The 23,927-nt window shown below is 46.8% G+C and overlaps 2 protein-coding genes across 3 annotated transcripts; both read left to right on the top strand.

The window, feature by feature from the left end:
* Positions 1-552: 552 nt before the first annotated feature.
* SLC25A43 (solute carrier family 25 member 43) lies at positions 553-17,554 on the top strand. Of its 2 annotated transcripts, none has more exons than XM_030967551.1 (5): positions 553-900; positions 3,302-3,543; positions 4,518-4,690; positions 14,066-14,200; positions 15,219-17,554. In XM_030967551.1, exons 1-5 carry the CDS (start codon positions 629-631, stop codon positions 15,420-15,422), a joined length of 1,026 nt encoding a protein of 341 aa, XP_030823411.1. In that variant the 5' UTR covers positions 553-628; the 3' UTR covers positions 15,423-17,554. The 2 variants fall into 2 exon arrangements, with proteins under 2 accessions (XP_030823411.1, XP_030823412.1); XM_030967552.1 differs by having other exon boundaries at positions 15,318-17,554.
* A 756-nt stretch (positions 17,555-18,310) lies between these two features.
* On the top strand, positions 18,311-20,327 carry SLC25A5 (solute carrier family 25 member 5). The gene is made up of 4 exons (XM_030967398.1): positions 18,311-18,498; positions 18,605-19,091; positions 19,207-19,347; positions 19,932-20,327. The coding sequence occupies exons 1-4, from the start codon at positions 18,388-18,390 to the stop codon at positions 20,087-20,089; spliced, it is 897 nt and encodes a 298-aa protein (XP_030823258.1). The 5' UTR covers positions 18,311-18,387; the 3' UTR covers positions 20,090-20,327.
* The last annotated feature ends 3,600 nt before the right edge of the window (positions 20,328-23,927 follow it).

Below are 23,927 nucleotides of genomic sequence, written 5' to 3' on the forward strand. Positions count from 1 at the left end.
TCCCTACTGGCTGTTATCTCCTCCCTCCACAGATTCTGGTCTCAGCTTGTATCTCCTTTCCACTTTCATCTCTCCCCTCCCTGTGCCTTTTTTTTCCTCAGGCAACACGTCAAGAAAACCTGAACTAATTGACCTTGTAAATCTTATTAATGATGATCACTCAGTTACTCAGCTCCACCATCAACACAGAGTGCTTCAGGAGCCCAACTCGGTGTTTTTGTGTAGTCGTGCCATTGCCGCATTCGCTCCCGTGGAAATACATTTAATTGTAAGGAGAAAGGGATGTGTCTTGAGTGCGGCTGGATCACTGTTGCGAGGGCGCTTTTTTCCAGCGACATAAATGTCAATAATGTAATAATCCCTGAAATCAGGTGCGAACAGGGTCGGGGCACAGTCCGGGCTCACCCGCGGGCCGCTCCGCTCCGGCCGTTCCGTTCCGCTCCGTTCCGGGTTTTCCCTCCGCCTCCGCAGCGCGCACCCGGGGCGCGCGGAGCCCCGCGCCACAGCGCCCCCCGGCGGCGGAGGCGGGCGGCGCCGCCCCGCTGTGGCTGTGGCCGCTGGGGCCGGGCCGGGCCGGGCCGAGCCGGGCCGCTCCGTGCGCTCCGCTCGGCTCCGCTCCGGCGGGGCCATGGCCACCCTGCGCCGGGACGGCCGCGTCACCGCCCTGCAGCGCCTGGGCTGTGCCGGGCTGGCGGGCGCGCTGAGCCTCAGCCTGACGGCGCCGCTGGAGCTGCTGACGGTGCTGGCGCAGGTGGGCACCTGGCACTGCCGGCGGGGGCTGCGCGACGCCGGGCGCAGCCTGTGCCGCACCGAGGGCGTGCGGGCCCTCTGGAAGGGGAACCTCACGGCCTGCCTGCGCCTCTGCCCCTACAGCGCCCTGCAGCTCGCCGCCTCCCGCCGGTAAGCGACCGGCCCGCGCGGGGCTCGCGGGGCTCCGGGGGCTCCGGGACCTGCGCTCCCCCACCGGCCCTCGGAACAGCGGGGGAGGGATGGAGAGTGCCGGGTTTAGTCTGATGGTTCTGTCTCTGCCGAGTGTGCGCCCTTTCTTCCCAAAGATCCGGACTCTTGCTTGTAATGTTATTTACCTAATTTGTTCAACGCCTAGCGATTGTTAGGGCCTGGTGATACGCCAGCAGTTGCTTCTAAAATCATAGATGTTCTTCACATGATGAAGGGTTGATGGTCTGTTAAAATTCTTTTGCTCCGGTTCATTTAGAAATGAAGTTACAGTGCAACCTGCAGGTGTGGCTGTCACATCTGTTCTTTGCAACCAGTTTGTTTAATTAATTTGTACGCTTTCAAGTATGTATGTTGTCTGTATCAAAGAAAACAACAAAATCACAAGTCAGATATTTTTACCCTATCATGCAGGAGTTGTTAAGCAAATTTGATCGGTTTTGCCGTTGATACGTGACATTGCTTGTTTTAAGACCTTGTTTTTGATCATACACACATATTAAACTAAGGTGAGTGCTGATAGGACTGCAGCAGGATGAACATGGAGCAGCGCTGATGGGGCTCTGCCAGCCGTGCTGTTTCCTAGGATTCCCTTCCGCTGTCAGTATCTGTCAGCCTTTGCAGGGAGTGCCTGACTGCACACACCAGAGTGTTTTGCCGCTCTGGGGGCTGGGCTTAATTTTTTTTTTTTATTGCAGTCAGCTGTTCATGGTAGCACATGACATTTGCACCCGGCTGGGTGCTCAGTTGTTCTGTTCTGGGCAGCAGCACAGCCCAGCTGGTGCTGCCAACCTGCTGGGTTTGTCACTCATGTGTCCCAGCAAGTCTGCCTAAGCCCTTCAGGAGATCACAAATGAAGTGACCCTAAAACTGGGCAGCTTTTTGTGCCATAATAGATGCAGTGGTCAAACAACAAGCAAGATAATGTGAGTGGGAAGGTACAAACAGTAATTTAAATGTAATTTAAAGTTCACAGAAAAGACAGTGTGTTGCACCAACATACAGCAGTTGATTTTGAGCAAAATAACTTCATTGTTTGTTCAGCTTGAAACAGTGTATTCCTTTTGCAAGGCTAAAGTTTGTGTCTAGTTTGTACAGGGTGTTCTGAATTAGGGGTGGAAGTAGGCTACCAGGAAATTAAATTCAAGGTGCCTATGCTTAGTCCTTGATATGCTATTTGGGGGTTTGGGAAAGTCTTTTCTACTGGGAGAATGGTGTACATAAAGGCAAGAAACACAAAAAGAGAAATGTTACAGGGCAGCTTAGGTAAACAGTCCCAGGAGGAGCAGGACTGAGCACAGCCAGCTCCCTCAGCAATTGCTCTGCACGTGGCAGTTTTAAATGTTATCAGGTAGTGCCTGGAGACACCCCACCACCTTCCCCAAGCATTTGTCCACATGCAGGAAAATTAGGCTGTGTGGGTTTAGGAACTGCATAAGACACACAGGAAGAAAGGTTTATGCCCTTTTACTTCTGCTTGGCTGGGCTTTCTGCTCTGGGCACTCCCAGGGCTCGAGACAAGTAGATGCAGGATTTGTCATGAAGTAGAAAATGCACATTCAAATGAAAAAACATTGACTGAGCGAGCAGTGACTTGTAAATATTTGCACATTATTTTGTTCTACACCATGCAGGTTAAATGTAGATGTGCTGTTCAGATGTTTCAGTTAATGCTACCAAAATAGAAAAATAGAATAATACATTTCTTTACCTCTAGCTAAAACTCTGGTGTTTTTACTTGCTTCTTGCTGCCTCCAGGATATTAGTCCCTGATGTAGGAGTTTCCTGTCATAGAAAAGTCCTTCAATGCGCCACAAATATATGACTTGTGTGTAGCTTTTAAAACTGTATTTCAATTTCAAATTTTCAAATTGAGACTTAAACTCCTGAGCATAATAGTGCCAGGACAAAAGTTTTCTCTAGAGGCATGTCCCTGGGAACCTTCCTGTCCCAAGATAAGTAACAGAAGAAGGTTCAGTTGCTCTCAGAAGCCCTGTGGTGTCATTATCTACGTATTTCCTCTTACATGCTAACCTTAACTGACAGATTGGACCAATGGCTTTAACTGATGATCAGATAATTTCTTGCAGTTGTGTTTTGAATCATGGCAATTTTCATCCTGTATGTGGAAATACAAAAGAAAGATTTTCATCCTGTAGGTGGATGCTTGTGTGGTGTTACATGTAATAAGATCTTGGATGAATCACATGCTAAAATTTCAATTCCTGCTGCTGAAGTGGCTTGTGGACAGAAGAACATTTGCATCAAGAATCACCTGCCTTAATTTTTCATGTGTTTTCTTCATAGTGTCATTAATAGCACTTCTTTTATGTGTTTGCTTTAGGCTTGTTACCCTTTTCATGGATGAGCTGGGCCATATTTCCCACTGGAGAGCCATCATGGCAGGCAGCCTGGCTGGCATGGTGGCCACCACCGTGACGTACCCCAGCGACGTGGTTAAAACCCGGCTCATCGTGCAGAACCGGCTGGAGCCGTCCTACCAAGGGATTCTCCACGCCTTCTGCAAGATCTATCACCAGGAGGGGCTCCGTGCACTCTACCGGGGTGTCTCACCAGCAATATTAGGTAAAACAACACTGGGGTGAAATGCCTCACTGCAGTTGTGGAGTGTGTTCACTTGCTCACTTGATTTCAGAAGCAAATAGGAATGTTTTTTTGTAGAAGATGTGGGGATTTGCAAGGCACTGCAACACTGATAACCTTTGCTGCAGCTTTATTACTTCAAATTAGGACCAAGTGTGTAGCATTTTATGTATGGTTAAGTGTTCAACAAAATACTCTTTTCCTACTTTTATAGATTATCTCATTTTGTTTGGATGCACAATTTTCACCATTAAACACATTTATATACCCACACACAGAGTGCTTGTAATTCCTGTTTAGTGTGAGAGTGTCTCCTGAGCTGTTCAGTGAAACCAGTTGAGCTGTAGTGTATAGTAGGTGTGAAAAATGAAGATTAATTATATTCTCTCTTTACTTGAAATTAATTTTTAATTATCTATTTACTCTGCGTAGCCTTTAAAAATGCCATTTAACTGAGTCCATGTTTTTGCAATATGACATTATATAAAATGTGTAATAACAATAATAATAAATGTATAATCCCACTATAAAACTGATGAGAGCATGAAACAAACAAAAGAGGCCAGAAGTATCCCTCATCAGCCTGACTGAAGACATAGCTCTGTTTACCTGTGCAAATGCTAGGGTTGGGTTGGACTGGGAAAGAGCTTGTCACAGGAGAGGACCTGGAGAAACAGCTGACCTGTCATGAGACTATAACAGTAAATAATTCTGACAATGTGCACATTTTAATAGGTAAATGTGTGCCCCTGTCAGCATATCTAGATGGTACAATATGGGTGTTTGGTGGTAAACCAGGGACTGAAGAGTAAAGTTCTTTGAAATCTGGATTGGGTTTGTGGAATGTGAGGTGTAAATTGGCAGCAGCTCCTCCCATCTTTCTAGTTATGTGATGGGCAGCTCTCCTCTCTTAGTGTACAGTGTGTTGATATAATCCTGTCTGGTTTGCTTTCTAGGTGCTGTTCCATTTTCTGCAGGCTCATTCTTTGTTTACATCAGTCTGGACACAATCTGGCAAGAACCCATAGTTCGTTTCACTCCTCTTCAGAACTTTGTAAATGGCTGTGTAGCAGCTGCTGTGGCACAGACACTTTCTTTCCCCTTTGAAACTGTCAAGAGGAAGATGCAGGTACAGAACATTCATGTTACCAGTTCTTTGTTGTAGGTGCTTGGTGCAAGAGCTTGGGACAAGACTAGCCAGGTGATCATGGGTGCCACTTTATTTCCCTTACCAGAAAGCTACAGAGACTTTGGTTTTGGTTTTTTTGGGTTTTTTGCTCATTAGTGGGGTTTTGTTTGTTGTTTTGTATTTAAGCTCTGGAAATCATTGCTACAAATGGGCTGTTATACCTTTAATGTGAGCTCAAGTACGATCATGAGATATGTGTATGCTCTCAGACTCCATCTCTGTAGCTTTATTTCTTTCCTTTTTCATAGCAGTTCCATCAAATTCTCAAAATTCAGAATTGGCAAGCCTTCAGTGAAATACAGGCTGGAAGTTTGCCAGCTGAAGAAATTCAGTCCCCTTGGTGGTAGGCAGGATGAATGAGATCCATGTGATTTTCAGAGCCTGTGTGTCTGCCATTTATGCCTCACCACAAAACAAACTTGCTCAGTATTATGTCTGAAGGATCATTATCCTTGTTCTTATTTCTGACTCCTCTGGTTAACAAATGACTTACCAGCTGCAGGTGCTGCTGTTTTCCTGGAGCATCAGCAAAACAAGAATTACTATATCTTCCTGATCTTTTCTCCAGAACTTTAACAATAATGATATAAAAAATACCCAAACCTCACGAAACAACCACTACCCCACAGCTTCCATCTCACTGGCATAATTCACTTGCTGGTGTTGGCTTTTCATTAGAACTTTACCAGTAGAGAGACAGTGAATAGCTTTCATCATATGGTCATTCTCTGGCAGGGGCGTACGAGTTTGGGTTTTCAGCCTAGTTCCTGGGAATGCAGATTTATGGGAAGCTTTTGTGATCTTATTAGAAAAACAGTCACTAATTGTGGCAGCCTTATATAGGTCCTTGCCCCCTTCATCAAGTGGTAGCCTGGTTGGCAAGTCACAAGGTAGCAAAAGGTCAGTGAAACTCTGCATTTCCCTCTCCTGCTCCCCAAGTTCCCCTTTTCAGGGTGCAGATGCTGTCACGGAAGCCTTCACTGCCCTCTCTCCATCTTGTAGGAGAGAACCTCAGCAGGAGGAGTAAGGGGCTTTTATCAGACCAGCTCATGTAGCTGATGTGTCCAGAAGTCAAGGTTTAAACTGAGCACTTTCATCAAGTATCTTATAAAATATTTCAGAAATATTCTGAGCGTGAAATCTTGATTGTTTTTCCAGCTATACCAGTGGATCTAAGAAAAGCAAATACTCCTTACAAGCCTTCTTTTACTTTATATCCTTAGGCTCACAGCAATACTGTTGTCCTGAAGAATAAAAGAAAATAAAGGCATTTACTGTGCTGTTTCCCTTTTAATATTTTCTGTCGATGCAACAGCTTTTGTAATCGGTTCAAAAGCAGGTTTTGGCTGTAACTGGTGCGATGTGTTGTGTCAGGCTGTGTCGTGATGGGCATGTGAAGTGGGACAGGCCCGCGTTTCATTTTCCTGCCACCAGGCCGTGCTCTTCCACCGAGGGGAGCTTGATCATCTGCTCGGCACTTCCAGCAAAACGGGAACTGGATTTATTGCCTAAATACGTAGGACTTGGAGTGGCTAAAAATACTTTGTGTGAAAACAAAACGCTCATCAACAGAGAGGGTTTCTTCCTCATAAGTGCATTGCAACACTGAATAGTGATTCTCTGAGCTTAGAGAAACACCTCCTGTTCTGTGATTTATTCTGGAGGCATGGGAGAAAGCAAAGATATTTCAAAAGAGCAGACTCCCTAGGTGTGAAATCCTGTAATTTGTTGGGTACTGGAAATTACTTAATTCGTGTAGAGTTGTCCAGAAAAGAGACCTGTTGTTGGAAATTGTGACCCATGTTGATACCAAGAGTGCACTGGAACTCCTGCAAGGTTATCCAAGAAGTTTGGGTTTTCCAGTTAGCACCAGGGTATGGCCCAGCTTTGCAGAGATCAGCTCTGCTTTGTGCTTGTTGGTCTGTGCAGTTTGTAGGGTGCTGGTCAGAAGAGAGAAATGCCTAGTACAGCACCAGGAAAAGTATCGTGAAAAGGGATGGACCTAGAAAAGAGAAAATAAAGAAAAGAACCTCAAGACATTTCAGAGTTCTGTAGAAAATGGGAGAGCAGATACTTCTGATCAGTTTTTCTCAGACATCTTATTCTGAGCAGCCTCTATTTGGTGATTCAGCTTTCTGGCTGATAGGAAGAGGGGCTACCAAAGCCTTCAGCTACCTCTGAGCCTTGTGTGTGCTGTGCAGTGCACATGGAGAAGTGCTGGGCTTTTTTTGAAGCAGTGAATGCTGGGTTTATGGTGTATGAAGAGGAACCCAGCACACTGTGGAAGTCAGTATCACATTCCTTTTTCCTCCCTTTTGTTCCACCATTCTGATAAATGGAGGGAATATGTTGCTAAAGAAGATTTTTCCAGTGAAGCTGCTGGTGATGGGGAGCCAGGGTGTTGTAAGACAATCTCAGGAGCTTCAAAAACTGAGAAACTAGGACAGAAGGTTGTCTCCATTGATTCTGGGGTAGAGTACAAGCAGGAGACCAGGACATCCCATTCAGATCTTTACCTGATGTGCTAGGCAGTCTTAGAAGAGTTAGCTCCATTCATCTCCTCATCTGGACAATGCTTGAATTGTTTGCATAGACTAGGAAATGAATTCTGCTATGGGAGAATTCATAAGGATAAGGTGCTATTTTTGATCTCCGTTGTAATAATTTTGCTTCCTCCTTTCTTACTTTACATATCTGAATCCCACACTTCTGACGTTGGCTGCTTCTGTCACTGGCAGCTGTGGGAGTAGGAGCTGCTGTCAGCTCCTGCTTCCTCAGCTCTTCTGAGGAAGAATTGTGTTTTGGTGATGCTTTATGATGTCAGATTTGTTCTGTAACCATGGCTTCTTCCACCTTTGCTGTTATCAAGTTTATTTTTTAAAAAAAGATGCTGTGTTTGCTATATATACTTGAATGTTTTTCTTAAAAGAAATGTTAATTAATATGAGTGAGTGTTACTGAATATTTGAGTCCTCTGTATTGTGCTTATCCTAATTTTATTCCTTTGTCTTCCCTTTTTCACTTTGCTCCTGATTGGCATGTTAGAGAATTCAGAGGTACTGTATGCATGTTTCAGCATGGAAATATGGCTTTTGTTGTGCATCTGTAGAAGGGAATTAATGAGAGTTATGTTCTATAGTAAGTGTTTCCCCTTGTTTTACTTTATGATGTTTCAGTTTCTGAACAAAATCTTATTGATCATTCTGACTGTTATTCTTGGCTTTCCTTCCTTACCTCAGTGTTCTTTGTTAAATCCAATTTCTAAGCCATGTTCAAGTACTGCCCTTTTTACCTTGCAGACTTGCATACAAGAACACTTTTCTTTTTCAGTTTTTGAGGGTTTTTTTCAGCCTTTAGCAGGGAAATTTTACTTTGAATGAGTCTGGGTCTAAGGAAGCACTGGTAATGTTTCTACAAAATCCCTTCTTTCCTTTTTTACTATATCTGAATACTTTGAGCTACCTGCAATTTTTATTGTTTCATTGATGTTGTTACAAAGATATTTTATACCACTTTCTGAAGTTGTTGGAGAATGCTGCTTAGGGAAGTATTTGGTCTGGCAAATGGTTGAGACATTGCCTGAAAAAAGCTATGGAGCATAATGTAAGCTTTGCCTTCTGTAACAGCCTAGATCAGCTTCTATGAATCTGAACAAATCTCAGAAGTATTTATCTTAGATCCCCAGACTTCCACAGGAGAAAAGCATGAGGATTGACTGTCTGTCAAGTTGGAACACGGAACAGTGTTAGTAGGAAAACTGGATAAGAGGAAGAAATTGTAGATCAAGAATTGGAAGCAGGACTGGTCTGCTTTAACTGTGAGGTCTGCCTTGACTCCAAACCTGTTCATACAAGAAGCTGTGGTGTGATAATTATGTAATACCTTGAGGTAGATTAGCTTTGCACTGCAACACAGGGGCCTGCTGAAGAAAAGCAGGAGAACACATTGCACCTGTTTGAAGTGCAGGAAGTCTGAGGGATGGCAGAAAGCAATTCTCTCCAAATGATCTCCCCAGACACTAAAGTGGCCACCATACCTCCAAATTGAGATTTGGTAGTGCCAGCTGATCATGTCTGCCAGCCCCTTAGAGTGCCTGAGCTTTGTCATCAGTGTGGTGTGAGTGAGAGCTCTTTAATCTGCTTGGGACAGATCAGATGGGTTAACTCAGCCCACCTTTTGAAACTCCATAAGCTCACCCAGCAGACAGGACCTGACACAGGCTGGGTTTGCTGCTGCTCACACACAGCTATTACAGACATAACTTTAATGCAATAATGTCTCTGGAGGTACAGCTATTAGGAACAACTGAGGGATCTGGGGTTGTTCAGCCTGGAAAAAGAGACTCTGAGGTGACCTTATCACTCTCTACAACTTTCTGAAAGGTGGCTGTAGTCAGATGGGGGTCGGTCTCTTCTCAGAGGCAACAACTGACAGAACTAGAGGACACAGTCTTAAGACTGAGTTAAACTTTCCCCTCTGCCATGGGAAATTTAGGCTAGATGTCAGAAAAAAATTCTTCACTGAAAGAGTGATTGGGCAATGAAATCATCAGCCCAGGGAGGTGGTGGAGTCACCATCCCTGGACATGTTTAAAAAAAGACTGGACTTGGCACTTGGTGCCATGGGATGATGAGGAAGTGTTTGATCATAGGTTGGGCTTCATGATCTCAAAAGGTCTTTTCCAACCTAGATCATTCTGTGATTCTTTTATAGGTGATTTATTTTGACTTTGTGTAAATCCTTACCTCATCCACATAAGGCAAATGGAAGTATGACCTATGAAAAGCCCCAGTCCTGTTAAAAATTAGTTTTCTCCTCAGTTCCTAGATAGGCAGCAGGAGATGGAGGAGCTAGCATTGCCATCCACTGTGTGAAATGTGGGACCAAGCCAGTCTGCCTAGGGGTTTGCACCATTAAATAAATTAGTGTTAGTGTGCATGAAAATGATGCACCCATTTGTAGGGCTTGAGCTGAACCATCATGAGGCATTTGGAAGCCACCCAGAGCTGCTCATGCAAGGGGTTTGCACTGCCTTGAGGAACAAGACTTCTATATTCTGTATAAAGACTTCTTCACACTGCAGGTGTTAAAGCAGAGGAAGCAGGCTCAGCAGCAAAGGAGGAATTCTGCAAGAAGCTGTGGAGCCTCAGGGTATAACAGGCCTGGTGATATATCTAAAGCAAAGAGTCAAGCTTTTGACCAAGCATGAAGCTGTTTTGCTGACTTGGTGCCATTCTTCCCAGAAAGGCATGATTTGTTCCCAGTTCAGGTTACAGAGGAAGGGACAAGGTGTTCCTGGAGTGCAGGACACTGGAGGTCAGCTGTGCTGTGCTGCTCTGAACTGATTGCCTGATAGCTTGCCATGGTTTACCTTCCTCTGTGCCTGAATACCTTTGGGTGGACTTCAACCAGGGGTAAGTCAGCATTGCTAGACCTCTGACAGGGAATGACTGCTGAGTAAGGCTGACTTTTAGGAGGAAGAATTGATTAAGCCCAAGAGGATGCCTTCCTCCCCAAAATATTAACACATATTTACTCTTCATTTTTTTTCATTGCAGTGGAATGAAATCCACTACATTTCAAGCATCCAGTCTTCACTGGAGTGAAATTTCTGTGGACTGGAGTGATATTAACTTGAATCCTTGACCTTCAGTTTCCTTTGAACTACAGCTGCACTTGCCTGTTGCATGTGTCCTTATTAACCCAGACTGCAAGGATTTCTTTTTTCAGCTTCCAGATTAAGAGTGTGACCTCTTGAGCTGTGTGTAAATTGTCTTCCTGTACTTTTTTTTTTAACTGATCAGAAATGTGGGACACCTGAATCTGCTGAAAATATGTAAATACCAAGCAGTTTTACTCTATCCACCATCAGGGTAGCATACCACTGATGACAGCTATTCACTGTTAGTTATCTTCCATACTCTGTGCCAAGAGTAATGCCTACTCAAAAATAAATAGTAAATATATGTAAAGTAAAATATGTAAAGGTATATATATATATGTATAGTAATATATGTAAAGTAATATATGTAAAGGTAAATATATTCCAACAAATTTAATGAACAGGGAAAAGAGGGGAAGTACATTAATTAAATACATGAATTCATAGTATCTGTGAATACAAATAATTGCAAACTAAAATGTCCCAAAAAGCAAGTGAAAAGTTTTCATCTGCACAGGAGAGGGGCTGAGGGAGGTCATTGAAAAGGTCTGGGAGATCAGTTCCCAAAATGGCATTATGTTGTCCTGACAGTCACCTCTAAATGCAGACAATGGGAGACATGGTGAAAAGTCTTCAGGCAATAATTACCTCTAACAATTCACCTGCAGTCATGACACTGCACCCTTATTTAAATATTTTGTTTATTTTAAAAGAATATTGTATGCAGGTAGTTGGGCATTTTTGTACATGTCTCTCTTGGGTTTAGAGTGTTGTAGTAGAACAGTGGAAGTGTTGCAGTGACAGAATCAACTTGGTGGGCTCTGGATGTAAAAATATTGTGTTGGTGAGAGAGATCAGGTGGAGGCAATTCGGAATTTGATGTGTTTTAATCATTTAGAGAGCCCATTGTCCATCAGAGGTAAAAAGAGAAGCAACTTAGCCCTGCTACTACTATGAGTAACACCTTGGCTCTCTGTTACCAGCACAGGGAGCTGCATCCCAGCCTCCTGCATTTGACAGCTGCAGCTGGGAGGGAGGAAGTTTTCAAAAGAAACAGATTTTCATGCAGCAGCCCATAGTGTCAGGGGGTGTCAAAAGCAAGGAATTCCAGCTGCTTTGAGGTGCCTGAAATTCTCTGTCACAAACCTGACCTTTTGGGGATGAGATTAGCTGTTTGATTTGTATGTCATGCTAGGTTTCTGCAAAAGAGGTAGAAAAACCAGTCTGGTCTGTTTTGCTCCTTCCATTTTCTGGCTCTGGTGCCATAGGGTGGCTGTGAGGGTTGCAGTGTGGTAGACAGGCTTAGATGAAGAACCACCAAAACCCACAGCTACTCTTTTTCATGAACAGTGCCAAATGAAACACATTTGCAGTATTATTCTTTTATTAATGCATTTTAACTTCATTTAGCTATGTTCCAAAATACTGAAGTTTTAACTACAACACTGATGCAGTTTTTAGTTTTCCTCTTGCAGTAGATGATTCTGAGATTCTGTGAACAATTGTTATTTAATTACTGTGTGTAGGGTCCTAGAAGCATACAGCTCCTGTAAAGCAGAAAGGCTGGCAGCACATACTTTACTTCACAGACTGAAATCTTAGAAACAGCTCTATCTATGGGGAATGGTACTATAAATAATTTCAGTAAATCTCTTAAAAGGTCAGTGTCTATGGGCAGATTGGAAATCTAGAGGCTTGACTTACCTGTTCCTTTTAAACTGCCTTCTGGAGGTGTTTACTGTGTTACTGAAAGCTGCACTGTGCTTGTCACTTCTTTTGGTGTTGCAGGCAGGAATACTGTAATCAAACCTTTGATCTGTGCCTTTGCAGTGTGTACAGTAATGAAAGGGATTAAGTCAAAGTCACACAGTTAAATTCTGTCAGGCCATGTCCTGCCTACCACAAAGGGACTGAAAAAGGAAGGGAATCACATGTTAATAGCATTCTTGTGTTCTTGAAACATCTCAGAAACCTGTCTTTCTTTGCTGCTTGGCTGCTTATAACTTCATTTACAAAAAAACCCCAAACTTGTGGAACCTGACTGACATTCAAGAAGGCAGAAAAGGGTTTTGAATCCAGTTCTCCTATGGCTGCTGTTGCATTTTTAGGGATACTTTAATAATTTTTGTTTTCTTCTAAGCATTACTGGTGCTAATATCACCATTCTTATGGAACTGATTTCTGAAGTCTCAGTTTGAGCACTCAGCATCTTCTGCAGTACAGATATGAAAGTCTTTGTGCAGAAGGTTTTTACCTGTTACCTGCCATAAGAGGTATTTCACATGCATTTCAATCAGGCAGAAAAAAAAAGAGAAAAAAATTATGATCTGTGGGGCTTTTTAGACAAAGGAGACATGCCCTTAGTGTGGGGGATTATCAGGGTTTTTTTCAGCCTTTAAATTTTAACAGTAGACTTGCCCATCACTATTTGATTAACAATTTCTCTTACGTATGTAGAGTGTGAGTTTTGATCTGTTTGCCTTTCCAGCATCTCAGTTGCCAAGTACTTGAAATTCTATAGCTAAGGCACCTAGAAAATCTCATCACCACTTGTCAGTTGATGAGGCTTGTCATAGGCTTAGCAGCTCTGAGAAGCTACAGTCTAGTCTAGAGAAGGAGTGAAAAATCACTACACTATGTGGTGTTTCAGATCATTGTGAGATCATGATACCCATATCCATCCATCAATTAACTGTACAAGCCCCATTTTTATCAAACTTCTACCTTAGGATGATCTGTTTGCAAGGCATCAGTCTGTGTCCTGGGGCCCCTGACACTTAAGAGTCACTTGCCATGTGTTTGAGTGAAACCCTGCTTTGTCAATGCAAAATAAATCCATGGCTGCATGTGCACAGATGGATGAGGATGGGATTATTCAAGGTCAGGTTATCCTGTCTGTGCTAACGCAGTAGGAGATTAATGAAGAAAGGATTTAGCTGTTAAAAATGACCAACTACACTTCTTCCATGTGAACAGACACTGTACTGCAACTGGAAGTTCAGCTGCCAGCCAGCAGGACTCTCCCCAGGTAACTTTAGCTGGTCCCTATCAAGTGAACACATGGATGTGGGAGCAGGGGCACCAACTGCTCACCTGCAGCCCTTGGAGGGCCCAAACAGCCTGGCTGAAATCTCCATCCTTCCATTTCTGCTGGGCTGCTGCTCCTCAGCCTGTAGTGCAGCTCATGCTGGTCACAGCAGTGCAGACCCAGCCTCAGCAGCCAGAGACAAGTCAGCTGGTTTGATCAGAGTTACAGGAAGGCAGCGTGACTCCAGCCTTCCCTCTCATGGTGTTCCACTGCCAGGAGTGGGAAATGTCTCTACCTGGACCTGGGCAGCTGGCATGGGGCCAATGGGATATGTGGCTCTGGTTCAGATGGTTTGTCCTCAAAAGGGTGGGATTTATTTCTAGTTGTGTCATGGTACAAAAGGAGGCACTGTGTGAAATTACTGTTCACTGTCGTACCTATCAAAGAGTGAGTTCTTTCCCTTTTTAATTTGTATTTTAATGCAAATTAGATACTTTTGGGAGGAATCCAGATCTGTCTGTTGAAACCTGGCATTGACTCTTCCTTATATAGCAGGATGGAGGAAATAATTAATTACTTTGGTTTTCTCTGCTTGTTCTAAACCCCTCTGGGTGTCTCTTGACAGGCCCAGAGCCCTTGGCTTCCCCACTATGGAGGAGTTGATGTCCATTTCACCGGCATGGCTGACTGCTTCCGGCAGACTGTGAAGCACAAAGGTGTGCTTGGACTTTGGAGGGGAATCACACCCAGTCTGCTCAAGGTGAGGTTTTGCTTTCATCCAGTCAAATACTATCCTGAAGGAGTCAAGACAGTTTTGGGCAGTTGGGGATAGAAAGCTTATGACATATGTTTGTACTTAGTAGCTTATGGATGACAGAATCAGCCTTGGAACTTGGTTTGGTTGTATTTCCCCAAATCCAGGCTGGGCTTCTAGATGTCACCACTTGAAAGTTCACTTCAATATCTCTGAAGAAGGGGGTGCTCCTAGCACACAAGGTGTGGAGTGGATGGGGGATTGCAAGCAATCCACTTAGGGCAGCTAAACAAGTTCTCCCTCTGACCTGAGCTTCAGTTGTAGTGAGCTGTAAAAAAAGTGTGCTTGTATAAGCCACTTGGCCAGAAGTCCAAAGCAGTGCTTTCAGCCAGCTATTTAATGCATGTGTATCAGTTACTGCAGCCTTTGCTGAGTTGAAAGCATGAAATAAAGCATGATAGTTTAAACAGAAGGTAATTTAATTTACATAAATACATTTTATAGTGCTGTGATGAGGATTACCTACATAGAGTACTACAGGTCAGCTAATGAGAGCTAATTGAGTGACAGTAGGATTGATTGTGATGGCCTGCCTGTGACTGCCTTACCTTGGCTAATACAAAGCCAGTGGCCCTGGAGCTGTTGGTTCTGCATGGGGCAAAAGAAGAAAATTGTGGAGTCACTCCAGTGTATGTAGAATAAATTCCACATTTCCTGCCAGGATTTGCTGAGATTGCTTAGGATGTGCTTGGGTATTTGACAAGTTCTGGTAATCTACTGGGGAGCATAGACCTTCTTCCTCACAATATTGCTATAATTAGTTATGTAACAACAATAAACTCCTACTTTTAGCACATTGCAGCTGCCAGCATAGCTTGAGATGAGACTGATTTTATATAAATGAGGACAAGGTCTATTATTAGATCAGATCTGAAGTCCTAGAAGTTCCCTTTTTTTAAAACATCTAAGCTATGGATGCTGCTAGTGAGTCTAATTTTTTTTTCTTATATTGCTTTTTTATCAGATTGTGCCATACTTTGGTGTTATGTTTAGCACCTTTGAATTCTGCAAGCGGGTTTGTCTCTACAGAAATGGTTATATTCAATCTCCTTTAAATTACAAGCTAACACCTGGTGTTGACCAGAGCTTACACCCACAAGAACTGAGAGAATTAAAGCTCCTCCGAAGGGAAAATTTTGAGCCAAGGAAATCAGCACTTGAAAACTGACATCAGAGTGTCCACTGCAGATACAGAAATACCTTTGCAAGAAAGACATGCTGAGCTACAGGTACTGACATTTCAGTGGACTGCTTGGTTCTTGTAGTGAGACACCTGTGACAAGAAAAAATAAATCTGTATTGTATTTGCTGAATGGATTTAAAGAATATGTCTGGCAAGCACATACTGAAGAGGAAAGATGCAACTAGTTTGAAAACTCTGTACTACTGAACTTGAAATGGCATTATTTTAGGTGCTTTTTAAAACTGAATAGCCATTTGAGATTAAACCAGGTGCAGAAAGGCAAGAGAATAGAGATGGGAGTATAAATTGTCTCCAAAAGCATTAAGAAAATGGATTTTCTTAAAGCAATCTGAGATACCAAGTCAGCCAAAAATAATAAAACAGAATAAAACACATGCAACATGCAAGAGTTTCTACTGAAATCTCTAGGTTTTTTAGTGGTACTGTGTGGACATGGCATTCTACAGAGTCAGAATTAGTTCAGTCACACTCCCAAATCCACTCCTTAGTTTTTGAGATGTACTTAAGAATAATACTTTTGTCTGAATCTCCAGCATAAAGATGCTGCTGCAACTGTGTTTTTGCTAAGACAGAACTTTAATATGCAAAATGGACTATAATACACCGGAATGACAATCTTGCAAACTTAAGTGCATACTCAAAAATATTCCTCCCTTCCTCGTGCATTGTTACTGCATGTATGTGAATTACTTCACACTTTGAAAAATAATTTCCTGAAGTCCTCTAACTGAAATATTTCCTGGAAAATGCAGTTCTTAAATGTGTTAGATATTTCAGATCCACAAACTCTGTCATGTTGTTTAGGTACTTTTAAAGCTCTATTTTTTTACTAAACCACTTTTTAGTTCCAGTGCACAGACCTAAGCCTACTATGCTGCCTTGAACTTGCACAGAGAATAGCACCATGCACACCTCCTGTGATTGATCACTGCAACCCTGTGCTCCAGGGGCTGCAGACAGGTCCTCTAGGAAGGAACCTCTGCAAGAGCACCAGGTTACTGGCAGTGCCACCACCACAGATGGGCCTCTTGGGAGCTTTTGGACAACAAAAGATTATCTCATACCTGAGGAGCCATGGTGTGTTGCTCCAGTTCTTTTGTAGAAGTTCAGCTATGGACCAGCCCCATCCCAGTGCCCTCTGAGAGAAAACCCAAACCCTATGTCCATGTGGGATGCTGGCTGTGCCCCTGGTAGCACAGGAGTCACAGCAGCCCAAAAGGTGTGTGCACACTGGCTCCAGCCTGAGCTGCAGCAGCCTGGGCTCAGCACAGCCTTTGCTGCTTTACACATCTCCTCAGCTGAGTTTTTGCACTGTTTGTAACCCCTAATGGGTGAAAATAAGTAAATCTCAGAAAGTGCTTGGTTAGAACGTGTCACAGCAGGATTGAGGCATTGGCAAATCCATGCAGGAACAGTCTGTAACTGTTTAGAGAAACTTGCAGAAAGATTTGGGGTAACTGCAAGGCCTGCCTTGCACCTAGAGCTAATTGTTGATGTAACTTACAGCTGAAGTCTTGCAGTATCTCTCTTAATGGGCTTTGTCTGTTCTGCTGGAGTGGTGCTTCATACTGATTTTTTTCTCAGCAAAGAAATGCAGGCATAGAAAGCAAAAAATTAAGATGGTAGAGAGCAGATCTGGTGGCTCATGGATCACACTGAGGCTGTAAGTGCTTTTCTCTCTAATCAACCTGCCTAGTGATCATGTTTCTTTCTCTGTGCCTCATTTTTCCCATGGGCACAGTACAGGTAATAATACTGAGACTTACTGGACATGTATGGATGTGGAGATGTGAATTGTAAGAATGTTGGGGAGGAAAGGATTTCTTGCCTTGTCCTAGCATACCTGTATGTTTTTTACTAACACTGTACTTCTAAATAGATTTTAAATATTGAATGGGTATATATGAATGTCTGATCAACTCTTCAAATCAAATCTTGTAAGAGTCAAGTGAGTCAAAAAGTTATCTCTAACTTGTTTCTGATGTGCCACTACCACTTTTGTATCGTAGTGCACTCCTACGACCTATCAGGCACTAATCTTTTATCGACCAAGCCTGTCCTTTGTAATCACAAATACACGTGATAAATCCCCAAAAGGCAGCACTAAAATATTTAAGTGACACTGTCACCTTCAGTGGATCACTAACATGTGCAATGGTGTATGACCATGAAGAACCAGTCAACAGCAAGGCCAAACTCTCGGTCAGGTGAAGTTCTACTCGAGTGAGGTTTGGCTGCCGCTGTGTGATGGGGACGGGTGGTACCTGCCGGGCTGTGCCGAGCATCTCAGCTGAGCTCAGCGCTGGGACTGCACAAGGATATACACGACCTGGAGCTCGGTCACTGCCGGGCCCTGTGTGTGCAGGGTGACAGCAGCCCGAGGGCTGAGAGCGGGGTCTCGGCTGCGGGGACAGAGATGGGGCCTCAACGTGTCCGTGGGTGAGGCAGCCTCAGAGCCCGCCCCGCTCCAGCTGTGCTGAGCCCGGCTGCTCTCGCCATGGCACTGGGATGGCCCCGTCACCGCCATGTGCTGTGCCCGGGGTAGGGATGGGCGGTGTGACCGGGCCGGGGCCGCATCCGTGTCCTGCCCGCCGTGCGCGGAATCCTCCATGCCGTGATGCCGCGTCCCGGCGTGCTTTATCCCGGCATCCTCCATGCCGGGCTGTCCCGTCCCGGTGTGCTCCATGCCGGGCTCCCCGTGCGGCGCTCCCGCTCCCGTCACCGCGGCCATGTGCCCCCCACCAGTTCCAACGGCGTCCCCGTCCCCCTGCGGCGGCCACGCCCCCTGCCGCAGCCAATGGGCGAGCGGGACGCGCGCCCCGCCCACGCTCGCGCCCAGCCCCTATATTAACGGCCATTGCGGCGCCCCCTCAGCGCCGCCTCCCGCCTCCTTCGCCCGGCATCGTCTCCCGCTCGCGCCGCTCCCGCCATGACCGATGCGGCCGTGTCCTTCGCCAAGGATTTCCTCGCCGGCGGGGTGGCGGCCGCCATCTCCAAGACAGCCGTCGCCCCCATCGAGAGGGTCAAGCTGCTGCTGCAGGTGAGCGCCGGGGGCTGGGGCCGTCCCAAGGTCGCCGCAAGGGGGCGGCGGTGGGCCGGGGGCTCGCGGGGGAACGGCGCTGACGGCGGCATCTCGGCCCCTGCAGGTGCAGCACGCCAGCAAGCAGATCTCCGCCGACAAGCAGTACAAGGGCATCATCGACTGCGTGGTGCGCATCCCGCGGGAGCAGGGCATCCTCTCATTTTGGCGCGGCAACCTGGCCAATGTGATCCGGTACTTCCCCACCCAGGCCCTCAACTTCGCTTTCAAGGATAAGTACAAGCAGATCTTCCTGGGCGGCGTGGACAAGCGAACCCAGTTCTGGCGATACTTCGCTGGTAACCTGGCATCCGGGGGTGCCGCCGGCGCCACCTCCCTGTGCTTCGTCTACCCCCTTGACTTTGCCCGAACCCGCCTGGCTGCGGATGTGGGTAAAGCCGGGGCCGACCGGGAGTTCAGCGGGCTTGGTGACTGCCTGGTCAAAATCTTCCGCTCAGATGGCCTTCGGGGCCTGTACCAGGGCTTCAGTGTCTCTGTCCAGGGCATCATCATCTACAGAGCCGCCTACTTTGGCATCTACGACACCGCCAAGGGTAGGTTGTCCCAAACGGCACAAAAACGGAGATGCTGGGCTGCAGCAGGCCTGAAGTGCATTTCGATAGTGCTGGTGGCTTACCTGCCGTTCTCATCAAAGCCTCTCTCCTGCAGGCATGCTTCCAGACCCAAAGAACACCCACATCGTTGTCAGCTGGATGATTGCTCAGACCGTCACTGCTGTCGCTGGTTTGGCCTCCTACCCTTTTGACACGGTTCGTCGTCGCATGATGATGCAGTCTGGCCGGAAAGGAGGTGAGTTCCTCCTCCTGTATAAGAGTTACTGGGCATCCCTGAGTCGATAGCTGGTGGTGGAGCTGAAGGGAAGGCAGAGTGGCTTGGCTTTCATCAGCCTGTGTAGATATCCTCATCTCTTGTAAGCAGGGTGTAGGAGGGGCTGCAGAAGCAGGTGACAGGAAGGGGCACGAATGGGTCATGCAGCACACCTGTAAGGTGGCATGGACAAGTCAGGTGTATGCCAGTAGGTAGGAGCAGCAGAACTCACCCTTGGATGTTGCAAGGCAGTGTCTCTGAGACAAGAAAAGACTGCCTCCATAGCAGGCACAGCCTGGCCAGCTATGCAATAGCTTTTGGGTTTGGAAGTGTTGTCAAAGCGAGGAGTTGCTGCCTTCTGCTTGAACTGGTCCTTCCAGTGTCTCCCAGAGACAATGCAGCAGCAGCACCAGGGCAGTCTCCTGGGCAGTCCTCTGATGTGCCAGTATTGCCCAAGAAATGGGATGCACTTGAGGTTGTAAAGCTAGTAGATAGATGAGGCTGTTTCTGACTTGGATGTTGAGGGTTGTGGGCATCCAGTTCCTAAAGCTGTCTGTCTCCTGCAGCTGACATAATGTACTCTGGCACTCTTGACTGCTGGCGGAAGATTGCCCGGGATGAGGGCTCCAAGGCCTTTTTCAAAGGTGCATGGTCAAACGTACTCCGAGGAATGGGTGGTGCTTTTGTCTTAGTCCTGTATGATGAAATCAAGAAGTATACATAAGTTGTTTCCTGTTGTGAACTGGCATGTTGTTCTATGTAGTCTATGACTGTTCATGGACTTGTTTGAAAACCATCTAGTTACTAAACAGTGGCAGCTGATGTTTGTACAGGTTGGCATGGGGCAGGGCTGACTGCTTGCCCTGTCTTTATCAAACTATTCCCCCTGATGGGACTCATGATGGTTTCTATTTCAGTCACTCCTGCTTAAAAAGTACAAAGAAATAAAAATCTGAAACCAATTTTCCTCAGCTCCTATTTGTTCTCATAGCAGTTGAAGTATGAGGGGGTTGGGAGGCTCAGCAGTTGTAGAGGAGGAGGAAGATGAGCCACCTTCATCCTGCAAGCCTTGGTACCTGCTAGTACTGGCAGGTAAACCCAGTGCAGGCTGCCAAGGAAGCTAGGTAGTGTTTCCTCCCCAGGGGAAGCCAGTGGTGTAGGCTGGAATGGGGGCTGGCAGCTCTGAAGGGCTCACCCAGCTGACCTCCCTGAGCCTCCACTAACCAGAGATGATGGACTGAGTGTGTGCCACAGTCCTGCCTCTGGCCTGTCTGCTCCTTGGAGCTCATGAAACCTGATTTTGATGGTGCCAAGTGCCTAAACTGTCTGTAAAGCACAGCACTCCCTATGGCACTGAATGCCTGGGAGGCTGGAGGAATGTCTAAGGGGATGTTTCCTGCTCCCTGGAGGAGCAGAGCTTGGCGTCGTGTTCTCTGCCTTAGAAACTGAGCTACCTAACTGGGCATGCAGGTAGCCAGAGGACACAAGTGCAGTTAATTGCTGCTGTTCTGCAGCTTCCCTGGCTAGCCTTGCTCTCACAGAGGGTGCTGTGCTGTGGGTGTGCAGCAGCTGAGCAGAGACAGCTTCTGTACCAGCTGTGCTTGCTAGGCAGGGAGGTGCATTCCCAGGCTCATTCCTTACCCCTGGAACTTAACGTTCAAAATTCCAGGGGAAGGGAAAATTCCTTTATGCTGCTGGGACAGTTTGGGGAAAACTGCTAGATGGGGCAAGGTGTGTGGTGTGGCCTTTACCCAGATATCTCTGTAGGTCTCTGAGTCACCCCAGCAAAACTGCCTGGTTTCTGCCTGGAGATCTGGAGTGGTCAGGGGATGCTCTCCTGGTCTTCTGCCCTTCAGATCAGCATGTCTCCTCACTTCCCCCATGCCTTTGGTCCTTTCTGGCTGCCCATGCCTGCTCAAAGCAGTTGATTTCAATCACTGAAACCAATCTCAGCCACTGCCCAAGGCAGCTAAACAAGACCTTGTGTTGCAAAGGGTGAGAGTTGTTTTTATTGCTGGAATCTGAGCAGGGCAGCCAGGCATGAGAGCACAGCACCTTCCTGCTGCAGGTGGGCTTGGCTTGCCAGGGTCCCTGTGAGTGGGCAGGGGCCTTCCTGGTGGGAGACAGTTTTGTGCCTCACAGCTGAGCCAACTGTTCTTGCTGATGATTTTCAACTGCCCCTGGGCTGCTGCAGTGAGAGATCCCCCACTGCCTGCTGTGGAAATGAAACAGGCTGTAAAGGTGAGATGTGAATCAATGCCACGAGCAGTGAGCAGTGCTGGGGCACAGGCAGCAGCTTGGCAGGGGACTGTGCCACGGGGCAGCTTTACCAGGGAGCCTCTCCTGTTGTACAAGTGCCAGCTTATTAAGTAAGGGCTCTCAGCCTCCTGCTGCTAAGCTCTCCTGGATTTCAAGGGCTGTTCTGAAATGCTGCTGGTTGCTGAGCATGGGGCATCCTTTCCTGTCCTTTCCTCCACAGGGGTTTCATGGCCAGGCCATTGGCACAATAAGGTAAGTGCATCATTTCTTTCTGCACACAGTGGTGGGTGACTGAGGCACTGAGCTGGGCTCTTGTGCCAGGCTGCAAAGGAGCTGAGCTGGGGCATCCCTAAGTCCTTAAGACCTACAGATTGTGCACTGGACTTGGTGTGCAGGGCTGACACTGAGTGAAATGGGTTTTAGCTACCTGCCCTATTGACTGTTTTGGGGATTCAGGAAACAAGAATGTGTTTCACAGCTCTTTTTAGCTCTGGCAGGTGGGAGATGCAGGGCAGAGCCCACAAGGGGTTTTTCCTGCACTCCACTCTTAGGTACTGCAGGCTTGTAGGCCTTCTGGAGTTTGAACTGCCCCCATCCTGGCAGCTCCCTGGGAGCAGCTTTGTCTGGGGACCAGGCTGGGGGGTTCAGCTGCTGCTGTTACCTGCCCCAGGAGCACACTGTACAGGAGTTCGGTGCTTTCTTCTTGTGGGGAAACTGAGGCATGAGAACTGGGCCCACCAGTGGCAAGGCAGCAAGCTGAGTGCAGTCCCTCCAACACAGCATTTTGTCCACTGGGCTGTGCTGCCCCAAGAATGACATGGATGTGATTCTCCTGTGGGAAGGGCTGAACATCACACACCTTGTGATTTCCTCCACAGGAGCTGTGTCCAGCCTGGTGCAGCAGCTCCTTTGCTGGTGAACAGGGATGGTGAATGCCTGTAATGCTGTTTCTGTCTCAGCCCTGGCCCAGCAGCCATAAATCCAGGCTTAGGAGGGGTTGACACAGCAGAGTTGTGCAGGGGATCGTGTGACACACTTGTCAGGGCCTGGGGCAGGTGGTGACTGGTGTGGGATGGCTGGGATGGCTCAGTGTGCACCAGCCTGCCCCAGCTGGGCTGTGCTGGCTGAGTCTTGCAGTGGAGACCATCCCACCCCAAGGACTTGACTTGTGAAAGACCAGAGTGCCAGCTCATCCACTCCACTGTTCCTTTCAGCAATCCTTGGATTACTTAAGGCTGTGTCTCTGGGCTTTGGCCGGAGCCAGGAGTGCCCCTGCCTCTTTGTCATTGTCACCCTTGTCACCCTTGCCCCAGCATCCTTCATGTGCTGCCTGCATGACTGGCAGGGTCTGGTGCAGAGGGGCAGGGGAAGAGGCAATGCTTTGTCCTGCAGGGTAAAACCAGCTGTTCCCAGTGGGATTGTTCCTGCCACTGCCCAGCCATGCAGGGTGGCCCCATCAGCTGCCCAAAGCACTGCATGGGGGGCCTGGCTGTGGGGACAGAGCTGTGCTCACATGCCTGCCAGGACACAGCCCCAGTTCTGCACACCTTGTAGCCATACCGAGCTGCTGGGGGTGGTTTTGGGAACAAGGAGTCCTCAGGACCTGCCAAGACCCCACAGCAAGACTGGCAGCACCAGGGAGGTTCTGGGAGGTGTCATCCCACCAGTGGTTTGCTGGTTGTTGCTTTCTGATCCTGCTGGGATTGACAGGAATTACAGCCCTGGCTGCTGCCATGGGGATGGAGTTTTTCTGGCTGACAACAAAAGAGAGATTGACTGTTTGTGCCTTGAAATCTACCCAAGGGTGCTGTGGCCAACCAGGGTCATAAGGATTCCTCAGCAGGGAGTTACAAGGCTTCCATTCCATCCTTGGAGCCCAGCCCTGGAGCCTTTTAAACAAGCCCATAATTTTATACTTTTAAAATGCCTGGATGTGGCAAAGCCCCATGGCCTCTTTACGATAGCACCAGCAAAAGCTGACTGTGATTCAGGCTGATCAGTTAGTGCTGCTCCCAAGCTGATCACTTTATCATACACATTATGTGTATTTATCAATGTGCATTTATCAATGCAACAGTCCAGGGAGTCAGAGCAAGCCATCTGCACTGAGTAAAATGGCACAAACATGGAGCACAGGGAGAGCTGTAAGGGTTGACCCAGAAACTTCCCCTCACTCCGTGCTGCTCCCCAGGCACAGCTGTGATTAACAGGGAGGAGGTTGGATTCACTGTTACCACTTCTCTTGAGTGTTTACAAATTGTGTGGAGGTTTTGTACAGGTTATGGGGAGCCAGGCAGCATTGT

This window comes from Camarhynchus parvulus, chromosome 4A, assembly GCF_901933205.1.
Source record: "Camarhynchus parvulus chromosome 4A, STF_HiC, whole genome shotgun sequence".
Lineage (NCBI taxonomy): Eukaryota > Metazoa > Chordata > Aves > Passeriformes > Thraupidae > Camarhynchus > Camarhynchus parvulus.

Bases quoted from the DNA above. Each gene is read 5' to 3' on its own strand.
- SLC25A5 (XM_030967398.1), top strand. From the start codon at position 18,388: ATGACCGATGCGGCCGTGTCCTTCGCCAAGGATTTCCTCGCCGGCGGG. The intron at 19,092-19,206 runs GTAGGTTGTCCC...TCTCTCCTGCAG, and splicing joins CATCTACGACACCGCCAAGG to GCATGCTTCCAGACCCAAAG. The intron at 19,348-19,931 runs GTGAGTTCCTCC...TGTCTCCTGCAG, and splicing joins GCAGTCTGGCCGGAAAGGAG to CTGACATAATGTACTCTGGC.
- SLC25A43 (XM_030967551.1), top strand. From the start codon at position 629: ATGGCCACCCTGCGCCGGGACGGCCGCGTCACCGCCCTGCAGCGCCTG. The intron at 3,544-4,517 runs GTAAAACAACAC...TTTGCTTTCTAG, and splicing joins TGTCTCACCAGCAATATTAG to GTGCTGTTCCATTTTCTGCA. The intron at 4,691-14,065 runs GTACAGAACATT...GTCTCTTGACAG, and splicing joins CTGTCAAGAGGAAGATGCAG to GCCCAGAGCCCTTGGCTTCC.